Source organism: Anabrus simplex, chromosome 2 (genome assembly GCF_040414725.1).
Source record: "Anabrus simplex isolate iqAnaSimp1 chromosome 2, ASM4041472v1, whole genome shotgun sequence".
NCBI classification, from domain to species: Eukaryota; Metazoa; Arthropoda; class Insecta; order Orthoptera; family Tettigoniidae; genus Anabrus; species Anabrus simplex.
In genome coordinates, this window is record NC_090266.1 from 73,059,222 (window position 1) to 73,077,156 (window position 17,935).

The 17,935-nt window shown below is 38.5% G+C and overlaps 1 protein-coding gene across 1 annotated transcript in view; it reads right to left on the reverse strand.

Annotated features, from left to right (window-relative positions):
• The window catches only part of Mos (Mos oncogene), a 164,023-nt gene that overhangs the window by 60,336 nt on the left and 85,752 nt on the right, over window positions 1-17,935 (reverse strand). The window contains exon 5 of the mRNA XM_067142329.2: window positions 16,962-17,111. Within this exon, the coding sequence (XP_066998430.2) occupies window positions 16,962-17,111 (150 nt within the window). The remainder of the gene's footprint in view (window positions 1-16,961; window positions 17,112-17,935) is intronic.

A 17,935-nucleotide genomic window follows, 5' to 3' on the forward strand; every position in this document is an offset into this window, starting at 1 on the left:
TAGAAAGCCCACACACACAGATGTTACCATAAGACAGGATTTGATACACCCACAAGCCGAAAAAAGAGCTACATACCTTAATCTAGTAGATCGCGCCTTCAGGATCCCAATGTCAAAAGCTGATTTGAACAAGGAATTGAACACCAACCATTCTATATCTTATGCTAATGGCTATGAAAGAGCTTTCATCGAACGTATAATCAATAAGATTAGACATTACCCTCAAACCACGCTATGTAAAATCAAACCTAGTCATAATTCTTACTCACCTTTCACATTTAATAATAATATTTATCAGGTCACTAACATTTTTAATAAGAATAAAGTTAAGGTATCCTGTCGTACTGATAATAGGAGTACTGTGGCGTTACATAATTCAACCTCTATATATAAATCCAAACCTTATCTCAAGTCCGGAGTATATAGGTTTCAGTGTAACGACAGTGGCTGCGCCTATCTCGGTCAAACGGGGCGTAACTTCAAGACATGATACGTTAATGCCGTGAGGTATAACAGATTCTCCGTGGTAGGACAACATGTTCATGAACTAAAACACAATTTCACAAGTATAGCGTAAGACATTCAGACTTTAAGTAAAGGTTAGTTATTGGATACTACTGAATTCTGTTATATTCACTTAGACCAGTATTTCAATTCAAATCCTAATCTAAACAAAATATCCGAGAGACCGAAAGTTCTCTTTGATTTCCTTATAGCATTTCTTAAAAATGTTCAAATTCCAGACAAGAGTTTAATTTTACGCATTATGCGAAACAATTTTTCTTAATATTCATTTTGTTGCCCCATCCCCCCCACATCTCCACCACATGACTGCTCCACCCGCCCTTCTCCCGCTTACCCCTATCGCCCCTCCCTTGTCCCATCCAGATATGCTTACCTGACTCAAGCTGTTCATTGCTCATTGCACTTCATTTGCACTACGTTCAGTCTACGGCCGCTTGGGGTGAATCTTATAAACACTTATAACTTTCCTCTTAGCTTTATTATTGTTATTGTTGTTGTTGTTTAAGTCATCAATCATTAGACTGGTTTGATACAGCTCTCCATGCTACCCTATCCTGTGCTAACCTTTTCATTTCTACGTAAATACTGCATCCTACATCTGCTCTAATCTGCTTGTCATATTCATAACTTGGTCTACCCCTACCGTTCTTACCACCTACACTTCCTTCAAAAACCAACTGAACAAGTCCTGGGTGTCTTAAGATGCGTCCTATTATTCTATCTCTTCTTCTCGTCAAATTTAGCCAAATCGATCTCCTCTCGCCAATTAGATTCAGTACCTCTTCATTTGTGATTCGATTTATCCATCTCACCTTCAGCATTCTTCTGTAACACCACATTTCAAAAGCTTCTATTCTCTTTCTTTCTGAGCTAGTTATCGTCCATGTTTCACTTCCATACAATGCCACGCTCCACACGAAAGTCTTCAAAAACATCTTTCTAATTCCTATATCAATGTTTGAAGTGAGCAAATTTCTTTTCTTAAGAAAGCTCTTCCTTGCTTGTGCTAATCTGCATTTTATGTCCTCGTTACTTCTGCCATCGTTAGTTATTTTACTACCCAAGTAACAATATTCATCTACTTCCTTTAAGACTTCATTTCCTAATTTAATATTTCCTGCATCACCTGCCTTCATTCAACTACACTCCATTACTTTTGTTTTGGACTTATTTATTTTCATCTTGTACTCCTTACCCAAGACTTTGTCCATACCATTCAGCAGCTTCTCAAGATCTTCTGCAGTCTCAGATAAAATAACAATATCATCGGCAAATCTCAAGGTTTTGATTTCCTCTCCTTGTATTGTGATTCCCTTTCCAAATTCCTCTTTGATTTCCTTTACTGCCTCTTCTATGTAAACAATGAAAAGGAGGGGGGACAAATTGCAGCCTTGCCTCACTCCTTTCTGGATTGCTGCTGCTTTTTCAAAGCCCTCGATTCTTATCACTGCAGACTGAATTTTATACAGATGGTAGATAATTCTTTGTTCTCCGTATCTGACCCAATCACCTTCAGAATCTTAAATAGCTTGGTCCAATCAACATTATCGAATGCCTTTTCTAGATCTACGAATGCCATGTACGTGGGCTTGTCCTTCTTGATTCGATCCTCTAAGATCAGACGTAAAGTCAGGATTGCTTCACGTGTTCCTACATTTCTTCTGAAGCCAAACTGATCTTCTCCCAACTCAGCTTCAACTTGTTTTTCCATTCTTCTGTAAATAATACATGTTAAAATTTTGCAGGCATGAGATACTAAACTAATGGTGTGATAGTTTTCACAGCTGTCAGCACCGGCTTTCTTGGGAATAGGTTTATCAACATTCTGCCGAAAATCGGATGGGACTTCTCCTGTCTCATACATCTTACACACTAAATGGAATAGCCTTGGCATGCTGGTTTCTCCTAAGGCAGTCAGTAATTCAGAGGGAATGTCATCAATTTCAGATGCCTTGTTCCTATTTAGGTCGCTCATAGATCTGTCAAACTCGGACCTCAAAATTGGATCTCCCATTTCATCAGCGTCAACAGCCTCTTCTTATTCCAGAACCAAATTATCTACATCTTCACCTTGATTCAACTGTTGGATATGTTCCTGCCATCTTTCTGCTTTGTCTTCTTTCCCTAGAAGTGGCTTTCCATCTGTGCTCTTAATATTCATACACCTAGATTTCCTTTCTCCAAATGTTTCCTTGATTTTCCTGTATGCAGCATCCACGGTACCTTTCCTAGGACCATACATCCTTCGACATCCTTGCACTTCTCCTTCAGTCAGCCTTCCTTAGCTTAGCTACCTTGCACTTTCTATCCACTTCATTCTTTAATCGCCTGTATTCTTTTCTGCCCTCTTCATTTCTAGCATTCTTGTATTTTCGTCATTCATCAATCAGTTCAAGTATCTCCTGAGTTATCCACTGATTCTTAGTTGATCTTCTCCTCCTTCCTAACATTTCTTCAGCAGCCCTGCTAACTTCATTTTTCATGACTATCCACTCTTCCTCTATTGAGTTTCTTTCAGCCTTTTCATTTAGTCATTTTGCAACATGTTCCTTGAAACAATCCCTCACGCTCTTTTCCTTCAACTTGTCTAGATCCCATCTTTTTGCATTCTTTCCTTTCTTCAATTTCTTCAGCTTCAGATGGCATTTCATGACCAACAAGTTGTGGTCAGAGTCCACATCTGCTCCTGGGAAAGTTTTGCAATCCAACACCTGGTTTCTGAATCTCTGCCTAACCATAATGAAGTCTATTTGATACCTTCCAGTGTCTCCAGGTCTCGTCCACGTATACAGCCGTTGTTTGTGGTGTTTGAACCAAGTATTGGCAAGGACTAAATTATGATCAGTGCAGAATTCAACCAGCCGACTTCCTCTTTTGTTCCTTTGTCCCAATCTGAATTCTTCTACTGTATTACCTTCTCTTCCTTGGCCTACCACTGCATTCCAGTCTCCCATCACAATTAGATTCTCGTCACCTTTTACATATTACAGTATATTAAATCTCCTATCTCTTCATATGTTCTTTCAATTTCTCCATCATCTGCTGAGCTAGTAGGCATATAGACCTGCACTATTGTGGTGGGCATTGGTTTGGTGTCTATCTTGATGACAATAATTCTTTCACTATGCTGGTCGTAGTAGTTTACCCGCTGCCCTATTTTCTTATTCATTATTAAACCAACTCCTGCATTTCCTCTGTTTGATTTTGTGTTGATAATTCGGTAGTCGCCTGACCAAAATTCCTGTTCTTCCTGCCAACATACTTCACTTACACCAACTACATCTAACTTTAGTCTACCCATCTCCCTTTTCAGATTCTCTAATCTACCACAACGATTCAAACTTCTAACATTCCACGCTCCGACTCGCAGAATGTCAGTATCCAACTTCCTGATGATCTCGTGTAGTCCGCACCCGGAGATCCAAATGGGGGACTAGTTTACCTTCGGAATATTTTACCCGGGAGGAAGCCATCATCAGTACATCATTCATACAGAGAGAGCTGCATGTCCTCGAGAGTTAGTTACGGCTGTAGTTTCCCGTTGCTTTCAGCCGTGTAGCAGTATCAACACAGCTAAACCATGTTGAGTATTATTACAAGGCCATATCAGTCAATCATCTAGACTGCCGCCCTTGCAACTACCGAAAGGCTAATACCCCCCTTTCGATGAACCATTCCTTAGTCTGGTCTCTCAACAGATATCCATCCGATATGGTTGCACCTGCGGCTCGGCTATCTGCTTCATTGGGACACGCAAGCCTCCCCACCGCGGCAAGGTCACATGGTTCACAGGGGAGGGATTTATTATTAGCATTTTTTATTATTCACAGGTTCCACAACTGAACTGGGAAACACAGTTCCTGTTTACGTCATAAGGATCTTTTTACATGTTTCCACCTCAAAGGCCTTTAGACATAGAAGAATATTGTCCAACTCAAATCTTATTCAGTTATTTTTATTCACGTTTATTTTAAGAAGTTTAAGAACTATAATTGAATTAATGTACAAAATGTTTTAAAATAGAAGTTATTTTCTTACTGTAGTTTGCAAACCAAATATTTTGAACTCCATACTGTATGCCCACAAGAACATGAATAATCCTGATAATTGTTACTCAATATCCAGTATATTTGACTCACAAGTCTTCAGCTTGCTGGAAAAGAAAGAATAGTTAAACATTACAATTCAAAGGTTTTATCATGTGCCGTTGGTTTTAATGTAGACGTCATAGGGTTTTTATCTTATGTAAATAGGTTAATATTTATCATGAGATTTATATAATTACCTGTTTTCCAAGTTCTTTGTACAGCTGATGACACAAAAAATGCATCGAAAATAGTCCTGAATAAATTTAGAATGTTGTAATTACATGTAGACAACAATCTTATTGTATTGAATAGGTGGACCCTATAAAGTTCAATTACTGTAACAGTGAACCATAGGAAGCTCACTGCCAAGCTATACAACACCACCAAGGATATGAAACTAACAAATGTCAAACGAGTAATGCTCCAGAACAGAAGGTTCTATGTCACACTTCAAGGAAAAAAGAGTTGATGGAGGAATCAGAAAAACGGATTACCTCAAGGCAGTGTGTTATCACCATTACATTTAACATTGAATATGAGGTCAGAATATATTCTGCTACCGTATGCAACAGTAGACGGTACTACCTGTGACTGTCTGGCCAAGGGTCTGGCGGCTGATACCAAACCAGGCAAACTAAGGGAAACCAATAGCTGCGAGCAGAGGAGTTTTCCTTAGAGGTTGGATAACATGAGACCTTTGTGGGGGAAATAACACAAAAATTCATCAGCTGCTGCCATGCAGTGAGGCAAAGGACTGCCAAAGGCTAAGGGAGACCACCCTGAAAGAAAATCCTCTAGTTCGTTAGGCCTAGCAAGTCAGTACAGGAGTACAATGCAGTTGCTTTCAAAACTAAAAAGAGCCTCGGACAGAAACATATTCTGAACGTCGACAATACATCAAGTACTCTTGGAACTAATGACGACGTCATGTCTCATGTTCATTCAAGAAGCACGAGGAGAACAAGTGATAGAAACAAGCTTCAGATTGGAACCTCAAACATTATATATGACTCTAACAGGAAAAATGCAACAAAATCACGGATTTAATGAACTGTAGACATACCCACATCCTACGGCTAAGGGAAGATTGCAACACAAGAATGTTAGAGGAAGGATATAAATTATACTGGAGTGGTAATCCTGCAGTGGCGAGGAATGGAGTTGGTTTTATACTCTATAGAGACACTGACAGTGTAACAGATGTCTCCGTGTTCTCCCCAGGACTTTTTTAATGGGCGCACCGCCCGGCTAACATGACCTAGATGTGTGCTAGTTACATATATGAACACACAGTTGAGTCATTGATTGTTTCGAATTAAAACATAAATACTGTGAAATTGTTTATTTGAATGATAAAAATTTATTGTTGTCAGCATAATTACATTGGAGTTTAAGTGTTTTGCTTCACTATCACGTAGCGTTGTGCGTGAGTGGCTCTTGGATCACCGTGGAATAACATGCGAGCACTCGTCTCGATTCCATATGACGTCACAAACCCGCACGGCACTCCACAGCAACGGAGTGGCCAAGCACGATGCAATACAAATTGAAGAAATACGCCGTATAATATTGACCAGGATTGTTAGAGACCATTATAAGAACGAGATATTGATTGATTGTGATATATTACTAGCGTTCTAAAACACAAAATTCGAATTACATTCTCTCAATATAGAAATACATTTACAAATCAATTGGAGAGGATTGTGCAGCAGCATTATTAAAGTCATGCATCCCAATGCGATGCTTGGTACCGGCATCCTCCCAGTCACCTTGGTGAAGTCATTAACAGTGTTATACTGATAATAATAATGTTGTCTTTACGTACCAGTAACTACTTTGGACGGTTTTCGGAGAGCCTAGGTGCCGGAATTGTGTCCCATAGGAGTTCTTTTACGTGCCAGTAAATCTACCGAGGCTGACATATTTGAACACATTCAAATACTACCGGACTGAGCCAGGATCGAACCTGCCAAGTTGGGGTCAGAAGGCCAAATCCTCAACAGTCTGAGACGCTTGGCCGGGCAACAATATCACTAGCAGCTACAGAGAAATTACTGACATTGAGTCTTCAATACTTAATTTCATGAAGTGGTAAGGCGAATACACCACTAATATTTCAGATTATCGCAAGTTAAGATTTAACCGAGTTTGGGGTTTTGTTCATTATTTTATTCTTGATTTGAAATGTATGTACTTCGCATATATTGAACCATATCGTTGTCTTGGAGTCATTAAGTGTTATTTTAAACACACTTCCTTCGTTATATCACGATTTCATTCCCGCTACTTTCGTTGTTACAAGTAATTTTACGAACGGTCAGAGATACCGACGTGTATTCCCATGGACTCGATTCCGGGGCAGTGTCTATTTCCAGGGATAGAACTCAACTCGAGACCGACTTTCTCGACTCCACTCCATCGCTAGCTCATCACAACGTGTTACCAAATATTTCAATACAATATTTGGCATTGCGCATTTGCTACGGCAGCTATTTTGACAGAAAATATCGATCTACAATCGAATATGAAACACATGAATCGATAGAATATGTGTTAGTGCTCAGTGTCACCAACTCTGTTGTTTTCGAAGCAAATCTGTTTGTTCGGTGTTCTTTTGGTTTCTTTAACACTTACTACTGCTAACAAAGGAGTTCAATTGATTTATAGTTCCGATTTAATTACATTTTAACTATTGTTAATGTCAATGTTTTCCATTTGTGCTTTACTTTCCAATTCATCATGAATATTGGTATTATTTTCAATCTCTTGGCGGGAATTACCTAAATGAACTGCCCGTTTCATTTCTTCGTGTTTGTGACGCCAAGTTTTGTGTTCTCAAAATGAGCAGGAAATCTAGTCAAACATCTACTATTCTAAGTTTCTTTAAGAAAGAACCTAGTAAAAGTATGCAACACCAGGAGAGATTTCCGAAAAAGACATTGATGAGGCCGGCTCATCTGGTGAAGTGGAAAGTATTCAAAATGAAAAACCACAAGTGAAACATTCTTCTAAACACCGCTTATCGGGCATCAGCAATGACTGGTTTAAGCAATTTACATGGTTAGTTGTGAAAGAAAACGGTATGTTATGTTCCACATGTATTAAAATGTTCATTGAAGAAACCGACAACGAAGGACGTGATTTAGGTGACTATACCGTGTGCAAGACTTCGAAAGGAGAGTTTAGTTGAACATGAACAAAGCAAGCTGCATACCGATTCTTGTTCAAACTTAAGTGAAAGACGTGCATTCAAAGAAACTTGATTTGGGCAAATAGAAAAATCAGTTTCTATTTTAAACAATTTACAGAGAGATGATTTTCTCGGAGCCCTAAGATCAATGTATTGGTTGGCAAAAAATGAGCTACCACACACTACATTATACGGAAAATTGCTCAAACACTGTGAGGCTATGGGTTGTACATATCTAAAGCAACTTAATATTGGTGATAATGCTAATTATACTTCAGAAAGAATAATGCAGGAGTTACTTGATATTATCGCTTCAGAAATTAGATGTGAAATATTAAAGAACATACATTCAGCAGATTATTTCAGTGTTCTGTATGATGAAACTACAGACATTTCTGTACTAAAGCAACTTATTGTATACATAAAATACTCCTCAGTAAGCTCCACCCTACACAACACTTCACCCGCTCTCCTCACGTCACTTACCTCTCCCTCCAATACTCCCCGCCCACCGCAAGCACCTCACACACGTACACAGGACTCAGTCAGTTAACAACACGGCGTAAGGGAGGACGTTAAATACGACAAGATTGTCTTTAAGACACATTTTAATAATCCTACCAAACTCAACTTCAACTACGGTTATTTTATCAAGATTTCCCCGATAAATCACATATAAGAAAATCCTGTATTCTTCAATTTATCTTCAAGATCGACAAAATGTACACGCCTCCAACATGAAGAACCTTATCGCTGTTTTTAATTCGCCACTTGAAAACTGACTTGTTGTGTTTTTAACCAACATGAATGAACTTTATCTCATCATCTTTATCATATGTTTTAATTTTCGAGCCATTTTATCATATCTTTTAGCTTATGTATCATCTTAACATCAATGTATTTTAATTGTCTTGCCATTTTACCAATTTTAGCTGAAGATGTTCCATATCGGAACGAAACATGTACTAGAGGTTATATGGATTATATTATGTAATTAATAAGTCTATTATATAGAAATTGATAAGTATTGGAAGGTGGGAACTTACTCTTAACTTAACCTTAGTTGTGTTGAGCCAATACGGAATAAACATGAGATTTATAAGCTGATACATAAAATATGTCAACCAATTTGAAAAAAGAGGTTAATGTTAGTTTTGTGTCAACCTGCAACATCATTGATGGTAAAGCTGAGACCATAACAAATAAACTAACTGAAATCCTTGATAATTTAGGGTTAAAAACTTGTAATTTGGCAGGTCTAGGATCTGATGAGGCAGCTGTCATGATTGGTAAGCAAAAGGGAGTAACAACACTGTTAAGAGAGAAAACTAATGGACTCGTGGTAAACTGTCACTGCATTAACCACAGATTGGCACTTGCTAGTGCCAAGGCAGCAGCTGAAGTGCCTTATTTAGTGAAATTTAATTACGTTTTAAGACAACTCTTTTTCTTTTTTCAAAATTCCTCAGTCAGAATGGCTGGTTTAACTGTAATCCAGAATATCATGGACAGCCCTTAAATTAAACTAAAATGGCCGGTGATACTAGATGGTTGTCTCATGATGCTGTTGTATAATCTTTAAGAAGATCTACGGTGAGTGTTGTTGCTGCACTTGAAAGAGAGGCCACTGAAAGGAATGATATTTTACTGCTGAAGGCATAAGCAAGTGCATGAAGACATACAATTTCTTAGCTGCAATTATGATGCTTTCAGATACCTTACCTCTTCTGTGCACATTGTCTAGAGCTTGGCAAACGCAAGATATTGACTTGACAGAAATTGAGCCAATCTTAGAAGCCACAAAACTCAGCATCTTACAATTAGACACTCCAGGAAAATATTTTCAAAGTCTCAAGCACCATCTTGCTGGTGAATGGTCAGACTTGTACATCACTTATTCAGATGTCGATGTTGTAACCTTCAAGACAACAATTTATAACAAGTACATAGATACTGTTATGTTCTGTTAGCTTCTGAGTTGCTTCTTGATTTCTACTCTAAAATGGGAAGTCATAAATTAAAATAGCACTAAAGTGGAATGGTCTGTTGCATCAAAAATGTTTGGAGAGTCCTACATTGGATTAAGACATAAACATATAATGATGAAGTTTGCAACAACATGCGAGCTTAAGGAATCTTTTCCGAATTTAGCAAGACTAGCTGCTACTGGACTGTCCATACCTGTGAGCTCAGCTGAATGTGAAAGGGGATTTTCAGCTTTGAAGAGAGTTAAAACATGTTTGAGGAATCGTATGAAATAGAGCACACTCAACAATTTGATGCTGATTTCACTAGAGGGACCAGACTCAACAGAATTCAATTATGTAAGAGCTGCAGACAACTGGGCCTCAAAGAACGTCATGGTAAAAGTAAATTTCATTTTTTTTAAGGGTAGAAAAAATATATCTTATTTTGTCTTGTTCGTGATAACAGTGAAGTTTACCTCTCTGATATTATTGTTAATCCTATATGAACCAGAGGGGAAAAAACAATTTATTTACTGAAATTTTATCATTCATTTTTTAAGTAGTATTACCCCACCCGGCTACTTATTCCTGCCACCCGGCTGACAAACATTTCTGGGGAGAACACTGTGTCTCATTCATCAATGAGAGATTAATCAAAGCTAAAATATGCCTAAATGGAGAAACTCAAACTGATCCAAGTTTATGCTCCCCAGCAATGTTGTAGTGATGACCAAAAAGCAAGCTTCCTCGAAAAACTAGAGGACATCATCGATGAAGAGAACATAATGATAATTTGGGATTTTAATGCCCAGGTAGGAACTGATAGGACAGGTTATGAAGGAATTATTGGTTCACATGGATTTGGTAATAGAAATGAGGAGGGTGAACTGCTGCTTGATCTATGTACACGAAACCAACTGCTGGTGAAGAACTCGTGGTTTCAGAAACAGGATAGCCACAAGATAAATTTTAGTGAAAAATGGAAGGGTATGTATACGTATTTTAAGGCAGAAACAGGTTCCAAGAAGGACATTCCAGGAATAATTAATGAACAAGGGGAGTGTGTATGTGAGGATCTTCAAAAGGCAGAAGTATTCAGTCAGCAGTATGTAAAGATTGTTGGTTACAAGGATAATGTCGAGATAGAGGAAGAGACTAAGGCCAAAGAAGTAATAAAATTTACGTATGATAACAATTACATTTACAATAAGATACAAAAGTTGAAAACTAGAAAAGCGGCTGGAATTGATCAGATTTCTGGGGATATACTAAAGACAATGGGTTGGGATATAGTACCATATCTGAAGTACTTATTTGATTATTGTTTGGCCGAAGGAGCTATACCAGATGAATGGAGAGTTGCTAGAGTAGCCCCTGTGTATAAAGGAAAGGGTTATAGACATAAAGCTGAAAATTACAGGCCAGTAAGTTTGACATGCATTGTATGTAAGCTTTGGGAAGGCATTCTTTCTGATTATATTAGACATGTTTGTGAAATTAATAACTGGTTCGAAAGAAGGCAATTCGGTTTTAGAAAAGGTTATTCCACTGAAGCTCAACTTGTAGGATTCCAGCAAGATATAGCAGATATCTTGGATTCTGGAGGTCAAATGGACTGTATCGCAATTGACATGTCTGAAGCATTTGATAGGGTGGATCATGGGAGACTACTGGCAAAAATGAGTGCAATTGGACTAGACAAAAGAGTGACTGAATGGGTTGCTATATTTCTAGAAAATAGATCTCAGAGAGTTAGAGTAGGTGAAGCTTTGTCTGACCCTGTAATAGTTGAGAGGGGAGTTTCTCAGGGCAGTGTTATCGGACCTTTCTGTTTTCTTATATATATAAATGATATGAGTAAAGGAGTGGAATCGGAGGTAAAGCTTTTTGCGGATGATGTTATTCTCTATAGAGTGATAAATAAGTTACAAGATTGTGAGCAACTGCAACGTGACCTCGAAAATATTGAGAGATGGACAGCAGGCAATGGTATGTTGATAAACGGGGCTAAAAGTCAGGTTGTGAGTTTTACAAATAGGAAAAGTCCTCTGAGTTTTAATTACTGCGTTGATGGGGTGAAAGTTCCTTTTGGGGATCATTGTAAGTATCTAGGTGTTAATATAAGGAAAGATCTTCACTGGGGTAATCACATAAATGGGATTGTAAATAAAGGGTACCGATCTCTGCACATGGTTATGAGGGTGTTTAGGGGTTGTAGTAAGGATGTAAAGGAGAGTGCATATAAGTCTCTGGTAAGACCCCCAACTAGAGTATGGTTCCAGTGTATGGGACCCTCACCAGGATTACCTGATTCAAGAACTGGAAAAAATACAAAGAAAAGCAGCTCGATTTGTTCTGGGTGATTTCCGACAAAAGAGTAGCGTTACAAAAATGTTGCAATGTTTGGGTTGGGAAGAACTGAGAGAAAGAAGAAGAGCTGCTCGACTAAGTGGTATGTTCCGAGCTGTCAGCGGAGAGATGGCGTGGAATGACATTAGTAGACGAATAGGTTTGAATGGCGTCTATAAAAGTAGGAAAGATCACAATATGAAGATAAAGTTGGAATTCAAGAGGACAAACTGGGGCAAATATTCATTTATAGGAAGGGGAGTTAGGGATTGGAATAACTTACCAAGGGAGATGTTCAATAAATTTCCAATTTCTTTGAAATCATTTCGGAAAAGGCTAGGAAAGCAACAGATAGGGAATCTGCCACCTGGGCGACTGCCCTAAATGCAGATCAGTATTGATTGATTGATTGACTGATTGATTGATTGATTGATTGATAACGGAGATAAAGCTGGGATAGTCAGTATAGATCAGTGATAGACCTTATCATCACAGGTAGGTCAACTGGAGAAAAGGTGCATGATGTAAAAGTAATATCAAGTGAGAGCCTTGATAGTGACCACAGACTCCTCATTGCAGACCTAAGAGTCACCAAACCTATTATTAAAGTAAACAAGAAGAAAAAACACAAATTAAAGACTGGAAATTGAAATATCTGGAAGTCAAACAGCAGTTTTAAGAGGAAATCAGAGCTAAAATACCAATAACAGACACAAAGAAAGGTAATGAAGAATGGAATGATTTTAAGGCAAGTCTGGTTGGCAGTGCAGATAAAATATGTGGAAGAACAAGCAGAAGAGTTAGAGAGAAAAGAACATCTTGGTGGAATGATAAAGTGAAAGAAGCCATAATGAAAAGGAATAAAGCCAAAAAAGTTCTTGATGTGGCTAAGTCTGACAGAAGAATCAACCGCGACCGAATAGACAACAATAAATTGGAAGAGATGGCAAAAGAATATAGATACTGGAAGTTGGAAGTCAAGAGAATTGTACAGGAAGAAAAAGAGAAAAGTTGGAAAGAATTTACAACTAAACTGGAAGAAGACAGTAAAGGGAATATGAAAATGATATATGGAATAGTAAAACGTAAAAGATCAGATAAAGAAGCAATTACAGCTCTGGAGACAGCAGATGGGAAAATAGTTTGCAATATGAAAGATATCACGGATACAATGGGACAGTATTCTGACAAGCTCCTAAATGGGCCTAATGAGATCTCTGTTTAGGATGTAGGACAGAAAAACAATAGAGGAAGATATCCCAATTACATGGACAGAAGTAGAGTAAGCTCTCCATAGGATGAGAAGTGGTAAGTCAACAGGAGCTGATGAAGTTACAGCTGACATGATTAAAACTGCTGGCCCGCCAGGAATACAGTGGCTGTATAGAGTTCTCAGAACAATATGGAAGGATAATGAAATACCTGAAGATTGGACGAAAGGGGTGATAGTTGCTATCATTAAGAAAGGGAGTAGTAGGAAAAGTGAAAATTACAGAGGCATTACCCTCTTATTGCACGGCCTTAAAATTATGGAGAAGATCATTGAAGCCAGAGTAAGGGATATACTAGAGCCTATCTTAGAAGAGGAACAACATGGCTTTAGGGCTGGAAGAAGCACAACAGATCTGATATTTGTTTTGAGGATGTTGGCAGAGAAACACTGGGAAAGAGGAAAGACCTAATTATTGTGTTTATGGATCTTGAAAAGGCACATGATCAACTATTTGGAAAAGTCTTAGGAAACTTGGTGTAGCGGAGTACCTTATTAGGAAGATCCAAATGCTATATACTAATTGCAAAAGCTGTGTCAGTATTGGAGATTGTCACTCTGAATGATTCAATACAACCAAAGGAGTACACAGGGAAGTGCCTTATCACCTCTTCTATTCATAGCAGTTATGGATACCATTTTAAAGGAACTAAAAAGGGAAAGGTAATAAAGATCTTCAGGCTCTGGTGTTTGCAGACGATGTGGCAATATGGGATGAAACAGAGGAGGGAGTGCAAAATAATCTGAATGCACGGTGTAAGAAGTTTGATGATTATGGAATGAAATTGAACCCGTCAAGAACCGTAGCACTGAAAATCAGCAGACATAATACAGAATGCAACATAAAAATACAGGACCACTAAGCTGAATTAGTACACCAATTCAGATATTTAGGAAGCGTAATGGCTAGTAATAATAGAGCTGAGATAGAAATAACAAACAGAGTAACCAAAGGCTCTACTTTTACAGTATCGTTAGACACCTACTATGGGTTGAGAATGTCCCACAAAGAACAGAAATGACCCTGTACAAGCCATATTTCACTCCCATCCTTACATATTCTCCGGCAACCTGCACACTAACATCGAAGAATTGTAGTGGGATTCAAGCCTGTGAAATGAAATTTCTTAGAACTGCCCTCTAAAAGACACGACTTGATCATGTGAAAAATGATGAGATCCGATCTAATCTAGGTCTAAATGAATCGATGGAGGAAATACTTAGGTCATCTAGAGTTAAATGGTTTGGGCATGTTAAACGAATGAATAGCACAAGGTTACCATGTACTTATTCGGAAAAGAGAATAACAGGTAGAAGACCAGCTGGAAGACCAAGAAGAAGATGGATGGACCAACTGAGGGAAGACGTGGAGAGAAGAGGATGGAATTGAGAATCTGTGATGGACAACAAAATCTTTTTGAATAGGCAACTTTGGAAGATGCTCGTTTTCAAACACCCTACCCGGCTCGCTGGAAGGGGAAACCGATGATGATTATTTAACATCTATACAAATGATCAGCCAGAATATCTTGAGGCAAGGCGCTTCATCTATGCTGATGACACTGCTATTGCTGCACAGGGTAGGAGCTTTGAAGAGGTGGAAAGAATACTGACCAGTGCTCTTGAGAGATTAGATAATTATTACACACAGAATCATCTGAAACCTAATCCAGGAAAGAGACAAGTCTGCGCATTTCATCTTCACAACAGAGAGGCCCAACGAAAGCTGAATGTTGTCTGGAAAGGAGCGACACTTGAGAATTGTGATACGCCTTGGTATTTGGGAATCAAGCTTGATCGCTCCCTGACCTTCAAGAAACACTGTAGAGAGCTGAAATGCAAGATCAGCTCAAGGAATAGTATACTGTGGAAGTTGACTGGTTCAACATGGGGAGCAAACCCTCATGTTCTGCGTTCAACTGCTTTGGGACTGTGCTTTGCTGCAGGAGAGTATGGATCATCAGTGTGGGGAGCATCTGCCCATACCAAGCTAGTGGAGTCAGCTCTCAACGAGTCCACCCATATTGTCACTGGGTATTTAAGACCTACTCCAATGCAGAAGATCTACCCTCTCGCTGGTATTGCGCCTCCAGCTATTCGACGCGAGGTGGCAGCTGAGAAAGAGAGGCACAAGACTGAGTCAGATCCCAGACATCCAATGTATAACCGCAAGGTGACGAGCTTTATGAAGAGAGCAGTACCCCTCTCTACCAAACCGGATGAGAACAGGTGTATCCAAGTGCCGTTGTAATCTTGTGAAATGGGGTTATGTGGAAGATCCAAGATGTGACTGTGGAGATATCCAGACTCCACTACACCTACTCATATGTCAAGAGATGAATGACTCCTGTACCCAGGAAGAACTTATGCTTGCCACAGACCGAGGGATAAGAGCTGCAGAGTTCCAGAGAGGAAGAATTTAATGTGTCTCCCGGACACTGAAAGTAAAGTAAGTAAGTAACCACCAGAGTGTTCCAGCAACGCAGAAGCCTTTGGATACTGTCGGCACTGCCCAATCTCTGCATGGTGCGAAGAGAGCGACTGACTGCCTGCACAATGTCTTCAACTGTTCGGAGGCAAATCCCACGCAGTGGTTCCTTCATCTTAGGGATTAGATCAAAGTTGCAGGGAGTTAAATCTGGATAGTATGGACGTGGAAGAACACTTAGGGCAATGTTATGTTTTAAAGTACCACCATCCCAATCATAGGCAATCATAGGCAAGATTCACCATAACTTTCTTATTGCAGGGGTCTGCCAAACTGTTGTGTCTTGCAAGCATCTTGCAATCCTTGGTAACAATGTCATGCATTGCAACCTCCAGCACATTCAATTTTTATCCAGCTCCTCTACTGCAGCTTCGAAAGCAATGGACTGTATTCCGTTACTGCTCGTTTACCACTGCTCTGTTCCTGTTATCACTGTGCAAATGCATGGAGGCAGAAAGACATGTTCATAGGCTCGGAGGAAGGGTAGGCATTTAAGCTACCTGTGGTAGCTAGCTCCGTTTCACGATGCCACTAAAGCATTATTAGTAAATCAGCCTACATATTTCCTTACTAATGAGCGTACACACACACTCTCTCTCTCTCTCTCTCTCTCTCTCTCTCTCTCTCTCTCGACAAATCAGCTCTAAAGAAAAAAAGGGTTTCTTCAGGGTATACATGATTGTGGCAATCATAAATCAAAATCTGGATGAAGAATTCCTATTGTTCCATCAGTACTTTTGAAATGACATCCTACAAACATATAGCGTGGATGATATCCATGTGTGATCCAAATTTCCTGTTTACAACTTTAGAGGGGATCTGACCTATTATCTTATATGGATTAAAATTGATAAAACTAAGGCTGTATAAGTATTAACAAATTGAGCTCAGCTGTTGTACAGTAAGAAAATGAAACATACTGTACATTTTAAATATAATAAATGTGATGACATATAGTTCACTACATAACCCAATGGACGAGAAACCTAATAAGAAGTTAATATGGTCAGGAAAGTTCAGGATGTGACATGATATACCTAGCATAGAAAAATACTAGGAATTTTCAATAGCTTTTACTAACCCTGTATATTATACTGTGGCTTTCAAGTCCTTCGTATGGTACACACTGTGACAATATTTGCCACATTGTTATGGCAAAGGAATAAACATCTGCCTTCTCTGATGGTTTTTCTCCTTTGAAAAGCTCTGGAGCAGTGTAACATACAGTATTCTGAAACAAGAAATAAGCATTAATTTTCCTTCGAGGAGGTATTCATGCTGAATCTCAATATCACAAGTAATTATTTTCATTCCTCATCAAAAAATTTATAATAAAAACATTTCAATTGATTTGTCTTCTCTCATGGTGACCAACAACTTCGGAGAAAGTAATAATTTATTGTAATCATAACTATCATATGTAGTTAGATATTTCATATTACAAAAAATCTAAATATATTCCAAGCAACAAAACCTTACAAAAAGTAATTAAAATATAATTCACTTTAATACATCCCATAAAACCATCTTGAAAAATTAAAGATACTTCAAGGAAATAGTTAAGGCATTACAAAATTCTAGGCAGTTATACTTCTTAAATACTATTTCTGAAAACATAATTCCTTTCTCATCACAATGTTGACTAATTTAAACTAAAATATTTAGTGAAATTTAGGCATGAGATTTGTGACGAGTGCTGCAAGTTTATTTCTGTCCAAGTAAATTCAAGATCATTAAATATTCAATTAAACCGTAATTGGAACTTGCAGGAGACACTTTACCGCATGTGTAGGCCTATATTTTTCTGGGACTTGCACAAAGATACAAGCTTTGAGAAGTTACCAAGGACTATCTTGGCAGTGTAGTAACAAGTTTTATAACCTTGTGAGAAAACTTCTATGGGTTCCATTAAGATCAAAATTAATACTCTACAGCAGCATCTTTATACCAGTTACCACATACAGTCTGGAAATCTGCATCCAAACCAACAGAAATATCAGCAAACTACAAGTAGTGGAAATAAAGTTCTTAAGAACTATGATTCAGAAAACAAGG